Source organism: Erithacus rubecula (genome assembly GCF_903797595.1).
Source record: "Erithacus rubecula genome assembly, chromosome: 6".
NCBI lineage: Eukaryota > Metazoa > Chordata > Aves > Passeriformes > Muscicapidae > Erithacus > Erithacus rubecula.
In genome coordinates, this window is record NC_136688.1 from 10,401,150 (window position 1) to 10,417,971 (window position 16,822).

At 58.4% G+C, this 16,822-nt stretch overlaps 5 protein-coding genes across 7 annotated transcripts; 2 read left to right on the top strand and 3 right to left on the bottom strand.

Moving 5' to 3' along the window:
- Window positions 1-25: 25 nt before the first annotated feature.
- Window positions 26-1,926, bottom strand: SDHAF2 (succinate dehydrogenase complex assembly factor 2). Its single transcript, XM_079307959.1, has 4 exons — window positions 1,846-1,926; window positions 1,264-1,472; window positions 413-522; window positions 26-300 (listed from the first exon to the last, which is right to left on the bottom strand). The coding sequence occupies exons 1-4, from the start codon at window positions 1,858-1,860 to the stop codon at window positions 170-172; spliced, it is 465 nt and encodes a 154-aa protein (XP_079164085.1). The 5' UTR covers window positions 1,861-1,926; the 3' UTR covers window positions 26-169.
- On the top strand, window positions 1,926-9,670 carry CPSF7 (cleavage and polyadenylation specific factor 7). Its single transcript, XM_079307953.1, has 10 exons — window positions 1,926-1,964; window positions 2,608-2,728; window positions 5,105-5,323; window positions 5,765-5,868; window positions 6,114-6,259; window positions 7,479-7,884; window positions 7,957-8,075; window positions 8,150-8,315; window positions 8,407-8,580; window positions 8,664-9,670. The coding sequence occupies exons 2-9, from the start codon at window positions 2,675-2,677 to the stop codon at window positions 8,573-8,575; spliced, it is 1,383 nt and encodes a 460-aa protein (XP_079164079.1). The 5' UTR covers window positions 1,926-1,964; window positions 2,608-2,674; the 3' UTR covers window positions 8,576-8,580; window positions 8,664-9,670.
- Window positions 9,598-11,462, bottom strand: TMEM216 (transmembrane protein 216; the record flags this gene model as incomplete). Of its 3 annotated transcripts, XR_013774548.1 has the most annotated exons (6): window positions 11,231-11,462; window positions 10,945-11,046; window positions 10,773-10,865; window positions 10,362-10,563; window positions 9,937-10,272; window positions 9,598-9,691 (listed from the first exon to the last, which is right to left on the bottom strand). XR_013774548.1 is itself a non-coding variant. In XM_079307956.1 (5 exons), exons 1-5 carry the CDS (start codon window positions 11,241-11,243, stop codon window positions 9,607-9,609), a joined length of 540 nt encoding a protein of 179 aa, XP_079164082.1. In that variant the 5' UTR covers window positions 11,244-11,462. The 3 variants fall into 3 exon arrangements, 2 of the variants coding, with proteins under 2 accessions (XP_079164082.1, XP_079164083.1); XM_079307956.1 differs by lacking the exon at window positions 9,937-10,272 and having other exon boundaries at window positions 9,607-9,691; window positions 10,317-10,563; XM_079307957.1 differs by lacking the exon at window positions 9,598-9,691 and having other exon boundaries at window positions 9,858-10,272.
- Window positions 11,463-11,605: 143 nt separating this feature from the next.
- On the bottom strand, window positions 11,606-14,311 carry TMEM138 (transmembrane protein 138). Its single transcript, XM_079307958.1, has 5 exons — window positions 14,174-14,311; window positions 13,101-13,322; window positions 12,857-13,028; window positions 12,014-12,089; window positions 11,606-11,931 (listed from the first exon to the last, which is right to left on the bottom strand). The coding sequence occupies exons 2-5, from the start codon at window positions 13,226-13,228 to the stop codon at window positions 11,819-11,821; spliced, it is 489 nt and encodes a 162-aa protein (XP_079164084.1). The 5' UTR covers window positions 13,229-13,322; window positions 14,174-14,311; the 3' UTR covers window positions 11,606-11,818.
- Window positions 14,252-16,670, top strand: CYB561A3 (cytochrome b561 family member A3). The gene is made up of 6 exons (XM_079307955.1): window positions 14,252-14,388; window positions 15,207-15,412; window positions 15,475-15,683; window positions 15,757-15,911; window positions 16,133-16,289; window positions 16,402-16,670. Exons 1-6 carry the CDS (start codon window positions 14,348-14,350, stop codon window positions 16,423-16,425), a joined length of 792 nt encoding a protein of 263 aa, XP_079164081.1. The 5' UTR covers window positions 14,252-14,347; the 3' UTR covers window positions 16,426-16,670.
- Window positions 16,671-16,822: the final 152 nt, after the last annotated feature.

Consider the following 16,822-nt stretch of genomic DNA (forward strand, 5'->3'; position numbering starts at 1 on the left):
GCAGGGACAGCAGCCAGGCAGGGCCGGTAGCCATGGCTTTATTCAGCATTCCACGAGTGTCCAAAGACTGCTGGAAGAGGAGGAAAACCACAGGGAAGGTGGAAACACCAGTCCAGAGCCCCATGTCTCTGCTCTACTCCAGAAAATGGGGGCAGAGGCGTGCCCTCCTTCAGCGTGGGGGCTCAAACAGATATTCCAGGTCCGGCTGCCGGAGCCTCTGCTCCCTGTTCCTGTTTTTGGCAAATTCCCTCAGCATGGCCATCACGTCGGTGTCGAACTCTGCTGGCGTGGGCTTTGCTTCTGAGGGGAAAACGGAAACATCAGCTCCGTGCTGTCCCAAAGTGCCACCCCAGTGTCCCAGTGTCCCATCCCTGTGTCCCATCCCGGTGTCCCAAGGCACGGCCACACGTACCAGTGGCCCAGTAATAAATGTCCCAGTCGTTGCTGGGCTCGTTGATGAGGCGGTCGTAGCGGTTCAGCTGCTCCTTGCTCATGCGTGCCAGGTTTTCCTTGGCAAAGAGGCTGGACAGGGATGGATCAGGATGAGCGGGAGATGAAGGAAGAGCTGGGATGTGAGAGCCAGCTCAACATGATCCTGGAAAACACAGACCCCCAGCCTGCTCTCCTTCACCTCAGTGGGTGGGTAAACACTGGCACAGCACTCCCAGAGAAGCTGTGGAATCTCTACCCCTGGAATCTCTTTATCCAGGCTGGATAAGGGATTGGAGCAACCTGGTCTGGTTTAAGGTGTCCCTGCCCACAGCAGGGGGTGACACTGGATGATCCTTAAGTCCTTTCCATCCCAAAGCATTCCAGAATTCCATGTGCTGGTTAACACAAGATACTGGGAAGAGATTCTTTCCTGAGGGTGGTAAGGCTCTGGAATGGATTTCCCAGAGAAGCTGTGGCTTCCCCATCCCTGGAAGTGTCCAAGCCAGGTTGAATACAGCTTGGAGCAATCTGGGATAGTGTAAGGGGTCCTTAAGGTCCTTTCCCACCCAAACCATTCCAGAATTCCATGATTTTAAGTCTTTAATCTTTCCTTCAATCCCAAAACCCAACTGATCTTGTGTTCACATGTCCCAAGATTTTCATACATACTTCCCAAAGGATTTTGGCTCACTGAGCTCTCCCAGCTCTACTCCATCATTAGATCCTGGACCAGCAAGATCTTGGAGCAACTTATCCCAAGGATTTTTGCACTACCTCAATAAACTCTTCCCTGTTAATGAAAGGACCTGGAAGACTCGGAGCCAAGCCCACCTGAGCAGGATGCAGTTTTCCAGCATCCCCCTTTTCCTGCTCTCGTACAGCAGCCGGGCTCTCTTGGTCTCCAGCGGCTCCTCCGGACGCTCCTGCCAGGGGGGCAGCGGGATCTCCAGCACGTCCTTCCCGGAATCCGTGGGGGAATCCCCGCGGTAGCGGCGCCGCGGGATCAGCGGCCAGAGGAGGTGCCGGCGCAGGGAGCGGAGCTGCAGGGAGCGGGGAGCCAAGGGATGAGCCAGGCCCGGGAGTGCCGCGCACAGGCACCTACACAAACCCTGCTGGGCACCATGCCCACTCCCACCCCGCCCACAAGTCCCCCAGACCTCCCTTTCCCCCCCAAAATCCCATTTTGTCTCTTCAGACTCTCCTCCTCTTTTTCTCCCCTTCTCCCTGCAATACGCTAATTTTCCTCCCATTCTGCCTTTGCCCCAAACTCACCCCTTTCCCCTTCTTTTCCTTCCCCCTCTCTCCCCCTTTTCCTCCAATTTTAACCCGGTTTTGCCGCTCTCCCTCCTTTCTCTCCCCTTTTACCCCTTTCCCTTCCCTCTGCCCGCCCAGCTCTCCCCCCTTGCCCCCCACCCTGGCCGCCGCCATCTTGCCGCCCGCCGCCCTGGCCACGCCCCCTCCCGGCTCCAAGGGGCGGGGTGTGCCGGAAGTGGGCGTGGCTCCGCCCGGAAGTGGGCGCGGCGGCGCTGGCGGTGAGCGCGGGCGGCGCGCGCGGGGCTGGGATCGGGGGAGGGGGGGCCCGGTGTGGGGGCGCGACCTATCGCGACATATCGCGACCCGCCGCCCCCTCCCCTCCCGCTACCCCCGCTCACGAACCCCCCGGCCCGGGCCCGCCGCTCCGCAGGGCCGCATATGGCGGGGACGGGGAGGCGCGGAGAAGGGGGGGTCAGTGGGGGATCGTGGGGGGCACAGGGAATTTGGAGGGAAACAGGGATCTGTGGGGGAGACAGGGTATGGAGGGACAGAAAGATTTGGGAGGGACACGGGATTTGGAAGGAAATGGGATTTGTGGGGGTTCAGGGATTTGGGGAGCTTCAGGGGGACACGGGGATTTAGTGGAGACATGGGATTTGCGGTGACACAGGGATTTGGGGGGGAGAGGGGATTTAGGGGGAAACAGGGATTTAGGGGGAACATGAGCTTTGAGAGGCAGAGGCGACTTAGGGGGTAGAAGGAATTTAGGGGGGGACAGATATTTGGAGGGAAGAGGGGATTTAAGGGGACACAGGGACTGGGGTGAGGAAATGGGATTTGGGATACACGGGGATTTGGGGGGACGCCCCCCGCGTGTCCCCAAGGCCTCACTGACCCCCTGCCCCCCCCCCCCGTTCCCAGAGCACCTTCCGTGTCCTGGCTCCGCCCGGTCCCAGCCCGGGCTCCCGCTTTTCCCGCCTCTGGAAATATGTCCGAGGGAGTGGATCTGATTGACATCTACGCCGACGAGGAGTTCACCCAGGTGAGAGGTGGGTGGGGTTGCAGATCCCGCCCTTTTTTTCGGGAAGAGATCCCAGTGTCCTGCAGCTCATCCCGGTGGAAGATGCAACTGGTGTGGCTGGGAAAAGGGAAGGATCATTCCTGATCATTCCCAGATCTCAGTGGCTGCCACCTCCAGCTGTGATTAAAGGCTTTCCCTGTGGGTTGTGACATGTGGCTGGTCACAGAATGTTTGGGATTTAAAGGTTTAGCTGTGTCCTGGTTGGAAAAATGAGAAATCCCAGCTGGAAGAGGCACTTCCAGAGAATTACACAGTAAGGGGATACCACAAGCCGAATCCATGGGATCACCCAGGCTGGGAAGCTGTGCAGGAACTCGCTGTTACTGTGCCACTTGTCCCATCCAAGGAAAATATGGGATTCGCAGGAGAAAAGGATGAAGGAAGGAGGTGTTGGAGAAGCAGATTTTAGGGAGTTCATGGATATGAGAAAGCAAATGTGAAGCCACATGTTGGAAAATTAGAAACTGCCATGGAAAGCTTGTGGAGGGAAGTTGACAAGAGGAAAAGTCATGAAAACTGAAAGCAAAGCACCCGGAGGAAGGAATCACCATGGAGAAAGGAATTCCTATGAGCTCCTTGAGTGATCGACAGAAGCTTCTTCTGGTTATTGGGTGAGAATATCCCATGGAATCTCGTGGAAGGACCAAGTGGATGGAGGATTCTCAAAGCTGGAATGATGATCCAGGCCAATGACTCTGGCTTGTCGCTCCCTTTGGGATGTGTGGCCGGAGGAAACCTGGAATTAATTCATGCCAGGATCAAAGCAGTGGGGAGGTGCTGTGGTGTCCCTGTGGCACTCCAGGGATGCCAGTGTAATTCCCAATCCCACATTCCCACATGGTGATTCCCACTAACAGTGCCCAGCTTCAGCTGTGCACCTCAACTCAGTGTGCATGGATTGGGAGCAGGAGAATCCCTACAATCTCCCAAGATGAAGTAGCAGAACTGAGGAATTCCAAGGGATTCCTCCTCTAGCCCCTCCTTCCTATTTTTGGTCTTGACTTTCTGAAACTTCCAGGCGGGAATCTTTCAGCCTTGGGCTGTGTCCAAAGGCTCCTGGTGGAGGTGGGAGCGTGGGAGTTGGATTAACCAAACACTTGAGCTTTTTTGGGAAATGAACACAAAACTACAGCTCCGTTTTCAAATCCTTCTTTTATCAGCTCCAGGGGAAGAGCTGGATGCAAAAGTTCAGGGAGAGGGAAAATGATTGGATTTTTGGATTCCTGGATTTCCAGGATCCTTGGAGAGCTGTATGCTGAGCATCCTTCTCTGTCCAGCTCCCAATGGGAGCAATTCCCTTGCAATTCCCTGACCCTCAGACTGTCTCCAGCAGAAAACACTGTCCAAACTGCCTGGAATTGAACATTTGGGAGCAGAACCTCTTTTTTATGACACACCAGCTCCTGTGGGATGGATCCTCATGGAGTGATTTTGTGGGATGAAACACTCAGCACAATCTGGACAAGGAACTGGGATCCATAGTAAACACAACACTTACTGGACACTCCAAATTAAATATAGCTCAGGAAAGAGTGGGAATAGGGAGGCAGATCTAGGACACACTGGAATTCCCAGTTCTGGAGCCTCAGCTTCCTCTGCCAAGGGGACAGATCCAACCTGTGGGAGTTCCTACCCTAGAAAAGGGGTTTTTTTCCCAAAAATGAGCAAGTTTGCTGCTGGGCATGAATTGAGGGGGGTGTGCAATTCCCAGGTTGGATTTTTGGGAAGCATGTGTTGCCAAGGGCAAGAGGCTCATCCCTGGAGGGCATTTGGTTTCCACCACTGAATTCTTACTCTCCAAATTGGGAATTTCTTCCTGTTGGCAGCAACGGGGTCTTGTCCTGTTGTGTGGGATCCAAGTGGGCTGGTCCTTGGAATGTGCTGGAGCTCAGTGGACGTTTAGTTGAGATATTGGGAAGAAATCCTTCCCTGTGAGGATGGTGAGGCCCTGGAATGGATTTCCCAGACAAACTGTGGCTGCTCTATCCCTGAAAGTGTTCCAGGGCAGGCTGGACAGGGCTTGGAGCAACCTGGGATAGCAGAAGGTGACCCATGGCAGGGGGTGGGATGGGATGATCCTTAATGTCCTTATTCCAATCCCAACCATTCCATGATTCCATGAAATCAGAGCCCATCATCCTGTTTTTTGGGATTGCCCAGGCAAAGGGTGGCTGTAATTCCCAACTGTGCACAGACCCAAACCAAGCAATTTGGGCCTTAAACCTTTAGACTCTGCTTGGAAATTCCGCATGGGAATTGGGACAGCAGGTTTGGAAACAGCAAAGAAGACTTCCCAAGGCCTTCCCAAGCCAGGATCTCATGACGTTTTCCCGGCAGGATCCGGAGTTCAGTAATGCTGACCAGATGGATCTCTACGACGACGTGTTAGCAGCCAGCTCCCAGCCCCAGGAAAAGCGTTCCAGCAGCTCAGAAGCGCCTCCGGAGATCCGTCAGGAGCCGTCTCCCAAGCCCAACAGCAAACCCCCAGCCATCCTGTACACCTACAGCGGGCTCCGCAACAAGAGGGCCGCCGTCTACGTCGGGAGCTTCTCCTGGGTGAGTGCAACTGCCTGGGAAATTTGGGATTCCTGGGGAACCTCTGAGGGGCTGCTGGCTCTCTAGGGGTGTGGCAGGAATTTTGGGGGGTCTGCTCCTCCTCAATCTAGAGCTGGTGTCCCGAGCTGGGCTTGGCTTTGTGATCCTCAGAGAAAAGCTGTTTGTATCCCTGAGGAGCTCCTGGCCTGGGATATCCACTGATGTCCCTTGGAAGCTGTGACTTTGGGGTGCTGCCCCTGAGTCGCCTTCTCCTGTTCATGGATGTAAGGACAGTTTTGGGAAGGCTCTGTCTTGTCCAGGGAACTTGTCTCTGTTTTCTATTCCCAAGGCTTGTTCCGGATGGTTTTAAGCTCCCTGAGAGAGTCTGGGGTGACATTCCTCATGTGGGTGGGGGGACACTGGGCACAGACATGGACACCAGCCTGTTCCCTATGCCCTCAGTGGACGACTGACCAGCAGCTGATCCAGACCATCCGCTCTATCGGAGTCTACGATGTGGTGGAGCTGAAATTCGCGGAGAACCGAGCCAATGGCCAATCCAAGGGGTGAGAGCCAGTGGAATTTCTGGTGGGAATGGCAGGAGCCAGGCCCTCATTGCCTGGCTCATCCATTGTTTTGTGGAGGGTGAGGGAGCAGCCAGCCCTTTTCCTGCCGGGCACAGGGAAGTCATGGAGTGTCCCAAAATGTACGGAAAAGTGAGGAGGGGGAGTGGAACAACAGGATGGGATCAGGAGGAGGGTCTGGGATAGTCTCTGCAGTTCTGGGCTCAACCTCCCTCTCTCCTGCACAGGTATGCAGAGGTGGTGGTCGCCTCCGAGAACTCAGTCCATAAACTCCTGGAGCTGCTTCCTGGAAAGATCCTGAATGGAGACAAGGTGGAGGTGAGGCTGGCGACCCGGCAGAACCTGTCGCAGTTCGAGGCTCAGGCTCGCAAACGTGAGTGCGGCACCGGTGTGATGAGGGCGGGGGGCTCCACCTCACACACATCCCAAATTCCCCCCGGATCAGCTGCCAGGCCCAGCCCAGAGAGCCCTCGGGATGGGGGGAGACCCTGCCAGGAGCGTCTGGGGGTTGTTTTTCCCATTCCTGAGCCGGATTAGCTCCTGACCCGAGTCTTTATGATCCCCTTTTAGGTGCTCCCACACTGCGAAGATCCCTCGTAGCCTCCTTCTCCTCCTCTCCAAACTGAATGGGCTTAAGCTCTTCAGGCTCTCAGCATAGCTAAGACCCTCCATATCTATTAGTAGCTCCTCTCTGGATCTGCTCCAGAATTTTTCCATCCCTGCGGAGGTAAGGTGCCCAACACTGGAGGAATATTCCAGCTGGGGCCTGGCCGTGGGCGTCCCTCAATGGCAATAGGTGGTCCTGGCCTCACTCCGCAGCGATGCTACGGGATCCGCAGGGATTGTCCTGGCAGGAGTCTGTCCAAGGAGGTCTTGGCCAGCTCTGGTCGTTGTAGATCCCTTGGCACGTTTTGTGCAGGGAAAACTCCCCTTTCCCAGCAGAGTTGCTTCGCTCCCTTCCTTCAGCTCCGGTGCCCAAGGGGATCAGCTGCTTGGTGCTTAGGCTGTGCCCTGACTTGCCCTGCAGTTTTGGTGGAGCAGGGAGTGTTCCCTGGGCCGAGTTCCGGCTGCCCCCGGGGCACAGCAGAGTTCCCATGCACCCTTTGGCACCGCTGGGAGCCGTGGCTCCTGTCACACCCCTTCTATCTCATCCTCAAAGCCTCTTTGGACAGAGCAAGGCTTCTTGTCCCTCTTGGAATGCTGAGTTTTCCTTCCTCTGGCAGCAGCTCTGTTGCTGTCAGCGCCTGGGTTCTGTCCCCCTCATGTTCCTCCACACTTGGGCCTCTCCAAATCCATGTGTGGGTCTCAGGTTCTCTGGGTCTTTGGATGCCTTTGGGGATCTCTCACCATTCCTTGTGGCTTTTGGCTCCTGTCCTTGTGACCCACCTGTCCCCCACTGTGCGGGGTCTTGCTGGAAAGCTGGGCCCCTCTTGGAAAAACACATGGAAGCAGAGGCTATTTGTGGCCGGCTGGATCTCTCTCTGGGCACCTCCAGCCCTCCAGGGGTGGGAGAAAGAGGAGGAGCAGGAGGTCTCGGAGACCTGGACACTCTCCAGCTGCACCTCACAGCTGTTTCCCCATGCCACTTCCAGGTGTGCCACCACGGGCCCACTCCCGGGATTCCATGGATGCGGTGGATGGCCGGGCAACACCAACGGAGAACGCGCTGCCCCCCGCCCGCATGGAGAAGCCCCCCTCGGTCCTGCCCTTCTTCAGTCGCCCCCCTGCGCTGCCCCTCATGGGGCTGCCCCCTCCTCCCATGCCCCCCCCACCTCCCCTCTCCTCCGCTTTTGGAGTCCCTCCACCCCCTCCCGGAATTCCCTACCAGCACCTGCTGCCGCCGCCGCCCCGGCTGCCCCCGCCCCTGGCTGTGCCCCCCCCGGGGGCTGTGCCCCCCGCCCTGCACCTCAATCCCGCCTTCTTCCCGCCACCCACCGCCGCCCTGGGACCCCCTCCAGATACCTATGGCAAGGCCATGGCTCCCTACAACCACAGCAGGTGAGCCGGGCGGGAATGGGGGTGGGATGCTCGGGGAGAATCCCACTGACCCCGTTCCCACTGTGCCAGCAGCCGGGAGCTGGGCCCACCGATCCCAGCTGTGAGTGAAGGCGAGTTTGAGGAGATCATGAACCGCAACCGCGCCATCTCCAGCAGCGCCATTTCCAAGGCGGTGTCTGGCGCCAGCGCAGGTACTTCCCGTGTCCCTCACGTCCCCAATCCCCAGATGGGTTCCCGCTCCTGACCCCCTGCTCTGCTCCCCCAGGGGATTACAGCAACGCCATCGAGACGCTGCTCACGGCCATCGCTGTCATCAAGCAGTCGCGCGTGGCCAGCGACGAGCGGTGCCGTGTCCTCCTCTCTTCCCTCAAGGATTGCCTGCATGGAATTGAGGCCAAATCCTACAGCAGCAGCTCCAGCAGCAGCTCCAGGTATCACCCTGGATCCAGAGAATAGGATCCTCCCTTGCAGGTGAGTGACTAGTAGTTAACTCTTCGGCTTTTGTCTCCTCTATTCCCAAAGGAAAAGACACCGATCCCGGGAGCGCTCTCCCAGCCGGTCCCGCGAGAGCAGCCGGCGGCACCGGGATCTGCTCCACAGCGATGATCGGCACGAGGATTATTTCCAGGAGCGGAGTCGGGAGCACGAGCGGCATCGGGACAGGGACAGAGACAGGGACCGGCACCACTGAGACAGGTGGGAGGCTCGGGAATCCCCTGGAAGCCTGAGGGATGAGGGAAGGGCGCTCCGACGACCACTCCTCTCCTCTCTCCCGGCAGGAATTTGGCAGGAAGTGGTTTTTAATGGACTCGTATCTCCTCACCTCGACCAGGATGCCGTGCCCGAGGCCGCTCTGCCCCATCCCGGTCCCTTCCCCGCCACCCCCAGCCCCCTCTCGGTGGGACCCCTGCCCGCACCTCGTGGCCTTGGGAATCCCCCCCACCACTGCTGCTGCTTCCCCGGGCCATCCCGCTCCGCTCCGTGGATACTCGGACCCAAAGAGAAATGGTGCTTTTATTCCATGGAGGGAGGTTTGTGAGCCCTCCCCAGGGGGGAACGGAGGGGGCGGAGCCCTCCTGTGCAGCTTGGGGGCTTGGAGATGCACAGCTCCCGATCCTGGGATCAGGAGCCATGTGCCATCCTCTGGATTGCCTGGGGACACTCCCGTCCCCATCGCCCTGGTGCCATGCTCCTCCTTTGCCCCTTCACCCTCCAGGAGCTGGGAAAAAGGGGCTGGAGCTGGGCTGGGGGTCACCCTCTGTATCCCAACATTCCCCACAGCAGCTTTCCCACCCAAACAGCAGGTCCGGCCTCTCCCGCAGAGCCTTCCTTGTTTTAGAGGAAGCGGGAGAGGCAGGGCAGGCTGTGACCCCCTTGTGTCTCCTCGGTATCCCAAGGAGGAGAGGGACAACCCAGGAGGGTTGGGATGAGCCGGGACACACTGGGTGACTTCCAGGGCTGGAATTGCTCCAGGGTGGGAAAACCCAGACCCTGGAAGTCTTTTTAAGTTGAAATAACCCAAATTCAGGAAAAAACCACCCCAATTTTCCCAAGCCCCACGAGGTGAGAGCGCTCAGCGGGAGAGCTCCGGGCTTTTTTTTACTTACCGCCACAGATTTTTAGTTTCTTTCCAAATAGTGGAAGGGGGGAAAGATTCCCCCCAAATTGCAGAGCAAATCCCTGGAAGCCCCGGCGAGGCGCCGCCCCTCCTGCTCGCAGTGATTAGATTTGTCTTTCGATAGGTTGGAATTGTGTAATAAACTCGGATGACATTGTCAGTCTTTTATACAGAGCTCCTGTTGCCTTCCTACTGTGAGATTTGGGATAATGAGGGAATGGGAGGGATTTGGGGAGGTCTCTGCACCTGTTGTCCCTCACCCTCTTCCTCCTCCAATGGGCTCCTGTGCTTCCCAAATCAGCCCTGAGGTGCTGGGAGCACCTGAGCATTCCCAGATGGACCCACATTCCTGGGCACCAGGTAAAAATAAATATTTATTGGAAAACAGTGAATTATTCTGGAAGGTTGTAGGAGAAAAAAAGGATTTTTCATACCTTGAGCTGGCTCAAGCTCTGAGGAGTCCAAGTGGAGTGGAGAGTGGGAAAGGTGGGAAGGATGCGTCCAGGTGCGGAGTGAGTGGAGTGGGAAGTGGGAAAAGGGAGGGATGAATCTGAATAGCAGCATGTCTGTGGTAAAGTGGGAACCAGGAAAAATGGGAGGGATGTGTCCACATAGAAGCAACAAAGGTGGGATGGATGTGTTCAGGTGACAGCAAGTGAAATGAGCAGTGGGAAAGGTGGGATCCTCCCCCTTGCTGGGGCTGGGAAGTGGAGCTCTCATGGGTGATGCTTCCCTGTGTCCCTGTGCCGTGTCCTCAATAGGGATCCGCACTGTGGCAAAGGACAGAGACAGGGATGTGTGGGCACAAACCAACCTGGCAGCTCCTGTGCTGGGTCCCCCAGTTCCCAGGATGCAGCACCTGGAGAAGGAGAGCAGTGCCAGCAAGCCCAGGAACAGCTCCAGACCGTAGAAGAGGAGCAGGATGGCACTCAGGAACGCTTCCAGGCGCAGGGAGTATGTCTGGATCAGCAGGTAGTACACGGCCAGCACAGCTGCTGGCACTGTAAGTGCCAGGCTGAGGGACAGTGGCACCTTCCGCTGGCACAGGTTCCCCTTGGAGCCTGTGGAACACAGAGTTGGGATCAGATCATGGAAATCACAGAGGGTTTTGGCTTGGGAGGAAAAAGAAATGTGTTCCCGTGGGCAGGGACACCTTCCACTAGCCCAGGTTGCTCCATGCCCCGTTCAACCTGACCATCCAGGGATGGTCTTTGGGGGTGTCCCAGGAGTCTGCACTCCCTGTGGAGCCTCTGGAATTCGGGGGACTCACCGAAGAAGATGCGTGTGGCCTCAATGCCGAGGTAGAGGAGGAGCAGGACCACGTCCAGCACCAAGTTGGAGACGGGATAGGGCAGGAGCAGTCCTGCAGAAAAAGCACCGCCCTCAGCACATTCCTGCCCATCCCGGCGGGATCGGGAAAAGTTCTGGAGCGAAGGACTCACCTTTGTACACAAACACGAACGCTTCCAGGAGAAAATATGTGGCGCAGTACCAGCCGTTGAGGAAGAGCAGGACCTGCAGCGGAGCCGAGGAGCGATGGCGGCCTGAGGGAACACGGGGCGGCCATGAAGGGGGGGCACGGGGCGGGCATGGCTGCGCGGCCCCCGGAGCCCTGCAGCGCTTTGGTCTCCTCTCATCCCCGTTCCCAGCGCCGCTCCCAGCCCGGTTCCTCCCGGTACCCCGCGCACCCTCCGGTGTCCCCCGTTTCCCCCCAGCTCCCGCTCCCACCCCTGGGCGCCATCTTCCATCTCCATGGGAACCGCCGCCGCCGCGCTCGCCCGCACGGGGGCGCTAAGGGCGAGGGAGGGGACCGTGCGGGCGGAGCCGCTCTCTCCCGCTTCCCCCTCGATGGTCTGGCGGCGCGCGTGCCGCCGCTCTACCCGCACCTCTCTATGGCTGGAGGACCGATCGCTGAGCCGCGGGTTCGAGACGCGGCCCCTCCAAACCACGCCCCCTCGTATCCAGCGGGAGCAGAATCCCACACTCGAACACGGGAAGGAATGTCCCCGTTCTGCGGCTGCGAGCGCAGCGCTGAGCTGGGTTACAATGTAAGGCCATTGGGAGTGCAGCCGTGATACCGGATGGGTACAAACACCCAGCAGCCTCTGGAAAACACATCTGATTTATTCTTTTAGGGTTTCCAAAAATCTTCCAGTCCCAACCAAGGCTGTGGTCCTGAAATGCAGGGATGCCCCACAAGCCTCCTGCTGACTCCCAAAATCCCAAGGGCTGGTCCCCTGAGACAGGAATGAGGAGGAACCGATCCTGTCAGAGCCTGTGGAGTGCAAGGAGACTCCAGAGGATTCCAGGGTCCCATCAGCCACGGAAGTGGGCAAATTCCTTGCGGAGCCAGAGTGAATCCTGGTAGAAGAGGGGGTCTCCCAGGTGCACAGCTGTCCTCTTGTAGAAGTAGCAGTAGAGCACTGCCGCTGCAGGGAATTTCAGGATGAGAGAGGGCTCCCTGCACCACCAAAGGATGCAGGATCCCACCCCGATCCTGGGAGTCCTTACCCAGCCTCTGGAAAACAAACAGGGTCTGGAGGCCTTCGGTCCAGATGAAACGGCTGGAGTCTCGCCAGCGCAGGTTCTGGGGGATTGGAAAACTGGGAATAAAACCCCTGGAGCAGTTTTGTTGAGCCCTCCCAGACCACTCACCCTATGCCAAAGGTAAAGGTTCTGAGCCAGAGGGAGGGACACCAAGCCAGGAGTAACACCTGGAGTAGTTTGGATTGCCCCATAGCCCAAAGGTTAAGCAGCTCAGGGGATTTAGGAACTGATCCCAGACCTATTCCGGCTTCAGGCTGCAGATCCCTGCAAATCCCTGCAAATCCCCTTCCTGGACAGCGTGGGCAGCACCGGAGCAGCTGCTGTGGCTCCTGACACCACAAAACATTCCCTGTGCTCCAGGGCAAGCAGGATGGAGGGAACTTCAGGAGGTGTCCAAGGGATGGGAACTGCTCCATTGGGAAGGAGCTAGGAAGGAGTTTATTTGGGAAACAAAAGGGGAAGGTGCTGCCAGGAGATTTCCAGGAGCCTAGACAGCCCTTAGAGCTGTGGGGAGAAAGAGGTCTGCCCCAGGTAAAGGGATCAATCCCAGAAAAACCAGGAGCTGCTAGCACAGGCTTTCCATGGGGATAGAAGATTTTCTGATGGTTCACAGCTCTTAGAACGAGCTGGGATGGGGCTGGGATTGGGCAGGACCCTTCCAGCCTGATGCCAACCACAGCATCATGGAATGGGACACCTGCCATGGGACACATTCCAGGAGGACACCATGAGAAAGGACTGTGGGAAGCTGGGGGTCATGGAAAAAACCCTTGGGAGAATCCAGCAGCTGTGCCCACGCCATCCTACCATAATCCAGACGTGGAAGGAGATGCTGAGTGCCAGGTAGGCAGCAGAGAGCAGGATGGTTCCCTTGAATTTATGGAAGAGGAGGTTGACCAATCCTGCCTGGAAAACGTAGGTGTTGAAGAACATGAGGAAGACGATGATGACATTGAAGACGATGGCAATGTCCTGGATGCTGCAGGGAAAACAGAGGGACTGTGGGATCCTGGATCTCCTGGATCTGCTGCCCCACCTTCCCCATACTCACATGAAGAGGACGAGCTGCACGGCTGGAGCTGTGCGGAGCAGCTCCGAGAAGGAATTCACAAAGAGGTCGTAGGAAAGCAGCAGGAACTGCAGGAACAGCACCAGGCTGTAGTTGCTGGGCTGGAGCATCCTCCTTCCTGGGGCTTGGAGCCCTCAGCCCCAGCATTCCCAATGGATCATGGTGCTGGGTGAGCTCAGCAGGGCCACTCCGGACATCCCAGACCTGGAGGGGGAGAACAGGGATTGGGATGCAGAAACCAGGAAAACCCAAGGAGCTGTGTCCTCTCTTTCCTCCCCGATCGGTGCCTTCCTTCCCTCTGAAATCCACCCGGATCCCCATGTAAGGAAATCCAGGGGTGAGGGACATGTGCAGCCCCAAGCAGTGTCCAAGCAGGTTATTCCTGGCTGTTCCCAGCTTCATGGGCAGTTCTGAGCAGGTTTGGGCAAGTTCCACTCTGGGCACAGAGAGAAGAGTGAGGAGACGGACGGGAATTTTTGGGCACGGGAGCAGGTATGGTCCTCGTGGGACACATATCCCACGGGAACAGCCCCCTCCGGAATCATCCTGGCTGGAGAGGGACGGAGGGGACAGGGATCCCACGTGTCCTGGCAGGAAAAGCAGGAGAAAGACTGTGCTGGGGACTGAATTCCCTGAGGGGAAGACATGGTGATAGACGGGGGAGAAGGGGCTGGAAAGGGATGGAAAGTGGCTGGAAATGGAGGGGAGGGGGAGGTGTGGGAAGGTGGGGGCAGGAAATTGGAGGAAAGAAAGGCTGGACATGAGAGCGAGAAACGGATGGACATGAGGGGGGAAAGCGCTAGAAACAGGGAGGAAACAGCTGTTTATGGGGATTAAGGAATCAATCTCTGCCCCTCCAGACTCCGCGTCACTCCGCCCCTTCTCACAGTCACCACAGCGCAGCCCCCTCTCCCCCTCTCGCCGCCCTCTCCCCCTGTCGCTGCCCACTCCCTGCTCCCCGGGTCACCCCCTCCACCCCAGATACGCCCAAACCCCCCCTGGGTGCCGGCGGTCCCGGTCCCGGGATCCGCCATATCCCCGCCCCGGGCACTCACCCGCCGCCGCCATCTTGGTCCCCATGGAAACGGCCGCCGGAGCCGGAAGTGAAGGCGGAAGTGAGGGCTGGAGGACCGGCGGGGGCCGCTCTGGCCGCCGCTCTCCTCGATGATGGTACATTGGGATGGGCAGGAAAATCATAGAGATGAGCAGGCAGAGCGGCGCTCGCCAAGATGGCGGCGCCCAGTGACGAGGAGGGGGCGGTGGGGCCCAGGTACAGCCCCTGGGTTGGGAGCGCCGGGGGGCGGCTCCGGGTTTGGGAGGGGCCGAGGGACCTCGTGGTTTGCATTTTGGGTGGTGTCAGGACTGGGTGTTGTGTTCCAGGTCCGGCGGAGCCTCAGGTTTAGGAGGGCTTGTGGACCCGCGTGTTCCCAGATTTCGGGGAGCCATGGCACCCAGTACTTCAGATTTGGGAGATCCATGAATCTCTGTGTCCCAGATTTTGGGGAACCATAGGGCCGCGTGTCTCCACCCCTTTCCTGTTTGTGTGTCCCGAGAGGCAGCTGATGTGAGGGTGTCGGGGCATTCCCCGTCCCCGGAGGGGACAGAAATACCCATTTCTGGGGGCGCATGCAAATCACATGCAAATGAGAGCGCTCGGGTTCTTGCAGGGGGACCGTGACAGGTGACACTGAGAGCCCCTCGCTGCCATTCCATGGCTGCCGTGGCCAGGAATTCGGCTCTGCATGTCCTGCTCCATCCTTGGCATCCTTCCCAGTCCAGGGCACAGCTGGACTCTGGTCATCCCCCCAGGGTTCCCAGTTCCCCTTTCACTGTTTCCTCCTGGAGATGTCGGAGAGCCCCAAAAGGCACCTGGATCATCCCCACCTGGATCCATCCCTGCCACCATTCCCAGGCTGGGAGGCAGCTGGGCCACCATCCCTGGCCGGGAAGCAGCTCCATCCCTGTCACCTTTCCCAGGCTGGAAAACAGCTGCCCCTCCACACTCTGCTGGGGCTCCCAGTTCCCCTTTCCGTGGCTCCTCCCCGGGACCGCATCCGGAGCCTGAGCTGGCTCCTCGCTCCCCCGCAGGTGCCACCACCGTTCCACAGCCATGCTGGACGTGCCCTTCCTGCCTTTCTGCACCTTCCTGGGAACGCTGGGACTGCTCTGCGTGGCCATGGTGGGCACCTGGTGCCAGCACTGGCGCGGGGGCTTTTCCCTGGACGGCAGCTCCCGGACATTCAACTGGCACCCGGTGCTGATGGTGACGGGACTGGTGGTGCTCTACGGCGCAGGTGAGCACAGGGAGCGCAGGGAATCCGGCACCGTTCCTTCCTGACTTTTTTCCCTCTCACAGCTGCCCTGGTTTACCGTATTCCCCACACCTGGAGCGGCCCCAAGCTTCCCTGGAAGGTGCTGCACGGCAGCTTGGCTTTGGGAGCGTTCATCCTGACTGTGCTGGGGCTGGCGGCCGTGTTCCGCTTCCATAATGCCCAAGGGACGCCCAACATGTACTCACTGCACAGCTGGATGGGGCTGGGAACTGTCCTGCTCTTCTCCTGCCAGGTGGGAACCCTTCCTGGATGCCCCAATCCCTCTGGCATCCCGAGTTTTGCTCCCTCACCTTCTCTTCCCACAGTGGGCGGCGGGTTTTGGAGCGTTCCTGCTTCCCTGGGCTCCCGCCTGGCTCCGAGCACTCTACAAGCCCATCCATGTTTTCTTCGGCTCCACCATCCTCATGTTGTCCGTGGCTTCCTGTGTGTCGGGAATCAACGAGAAGCTTTTCTTCAGCCTGTGAGAGTCGGGGTGGGGGGGGAGTGAGGCTTGGGAAGGTCCCTCACAGGGATAGGAAGGGCTGAGGATGTGGGTTTGGGATGGATTTGGGAGTGACCAGCGCAGGGCAAAGGGAATTGAGCAGGTGTGTGGCTCCCTGCACGCTTCCCTGCAAGGTTTGAGGGGGAAAGTATAGTTTCAGGAACATCCAGAACATTCCCAGCCTCTCTTCCCCGCTCCAGGAAGAACGGGACCATGCAGTACAAACTCCTGCCGGCTGAGGCTGTGTTTGCCAACACCCTGGGGCTCCTCCTCCTCATTTTTGGAGTGCTGGTGGTGGCTGCCCTGGCCAGGCCCAGCTGGAAACGCCCAGATTCCGACTCCCCGGACTCCCGCCAGGTACGGGATGTGCAGGGTGGATTTGGGAAGCCAGCAGGGAAGCTGCTCCCCAGGCACTGTCCTGACGGTGGGGAAGGACTGAGGGATCCCGGCTCATCCCTGTCTCCCACAGCCCCTGCTCTCTGCCGAGCGCTGATCCAGGGATCTCCCAGCACTCCCAAGCTGCATCCGTGTGCCTCCACGTGCCAGCTCCTGCTTGGATCCCAGGCCATGCCAAACCCCAGCGCTTCCCAGTGCCATCCCTCAATGCCACAGCTGGAGCTGCTGGAGCCTCACTGGGACAAAGAGGAGCATTCATATCACTCCCACTCCAGAGGATCCGGCTCAGGGTGTAGCCACTCAGGGATCTCATGGACATGGAATAAAATATTGGCTTCTGCAGGGCTCCAGCACTCAAATCCCTGGGGACTAGGGAGGGCCTGCGAGCTGCTGTGGGAGAGGTGGGAGCTTGGGAGTAGGTCCTAGCCAAGCCAAGCTGTCCCTTCCAAGGATTTGTCCTTGCTGGCTCCCTGGAGACATGAGACAGCTCCCCG

Coding starts and splice junctions, on each gene's coding strand:
- SDHAF2 (XM_079307959.1), bottom strand. Junction 523..1,263: donor GAAAACTGCATCCTGCTCAG/GTGGGCTTGGCT, acceptor ATCCCTGTCCAG/CCTCTTTGCCAAGGAAAACC. Junction 301..412: donor CATTTATTACTGGGCCACTG/GTACGTGTGGCC, acceptor TTTTCCCCTCAG/AAGCAAAGCCCACGCCAGCA.
- CPSF7 (XM_079307953.1), top strand. CDS start 2,675: ATGTCCGAGGGAGTGGATCTGATTGACATCTACGCCGACGAGGAGTTC. Junction 5,324..5,764: donor ACGTCGGGAGCTTCTCCTGG/GTGAGTGCAACT, acceptor CTATGCCCTCAG/TGGACGACTGACCAGCAGCT. Junction 5,869..6,113: donor GCCAATGGCCAATCCAAGGG/GTGAGAGCCAGT, acceptor TCTCCTGCACAG/GTATGCAGAGGTGGTGGTCG.
- TMEM138 (XM_079307958.1), bottom strand. CDS start 13,228: ATGCTCCAGCCCAGCAACTACAGCCTGGTGCTGTTCCTGCAGTTCCTG. Junction 13,029..13,100: donor GTGCAGCTCGTCCTCTTCAT/GTGAGTATGGGG, acceptor TTTTCCCTGCAG/CATCCAGGACATTGCCATCG. Junction 12,090..12,856: donor CCTTCCACGTCTGGATTATG/GTAGGATGGCGT, acceptor CCAATCCCCCAG/AACCTGCGCTGGCGAGACTC.
- CYB561A3 (XM_079307955.1), top strand. CDS start 14,348: ATGGCGGCGCCCAGTGACGAGGAGGGGGCGGTGGGGCCCAG. Junction 14,389..15,206: donor GAGGGGGCGGTGGGGCCCAG/GTACAGCCCCTG, acceptor GCTCCCCCGCAG/GTGCCACCACCGTTCCACAG. Junction 15,912..16,132: donor GAGAAGCTTTTCTTCAGCCT/GTGAGAGTCGGG, acceptor TCCCCGCTCCAG/GAAGAACGGGACCATGCAGT.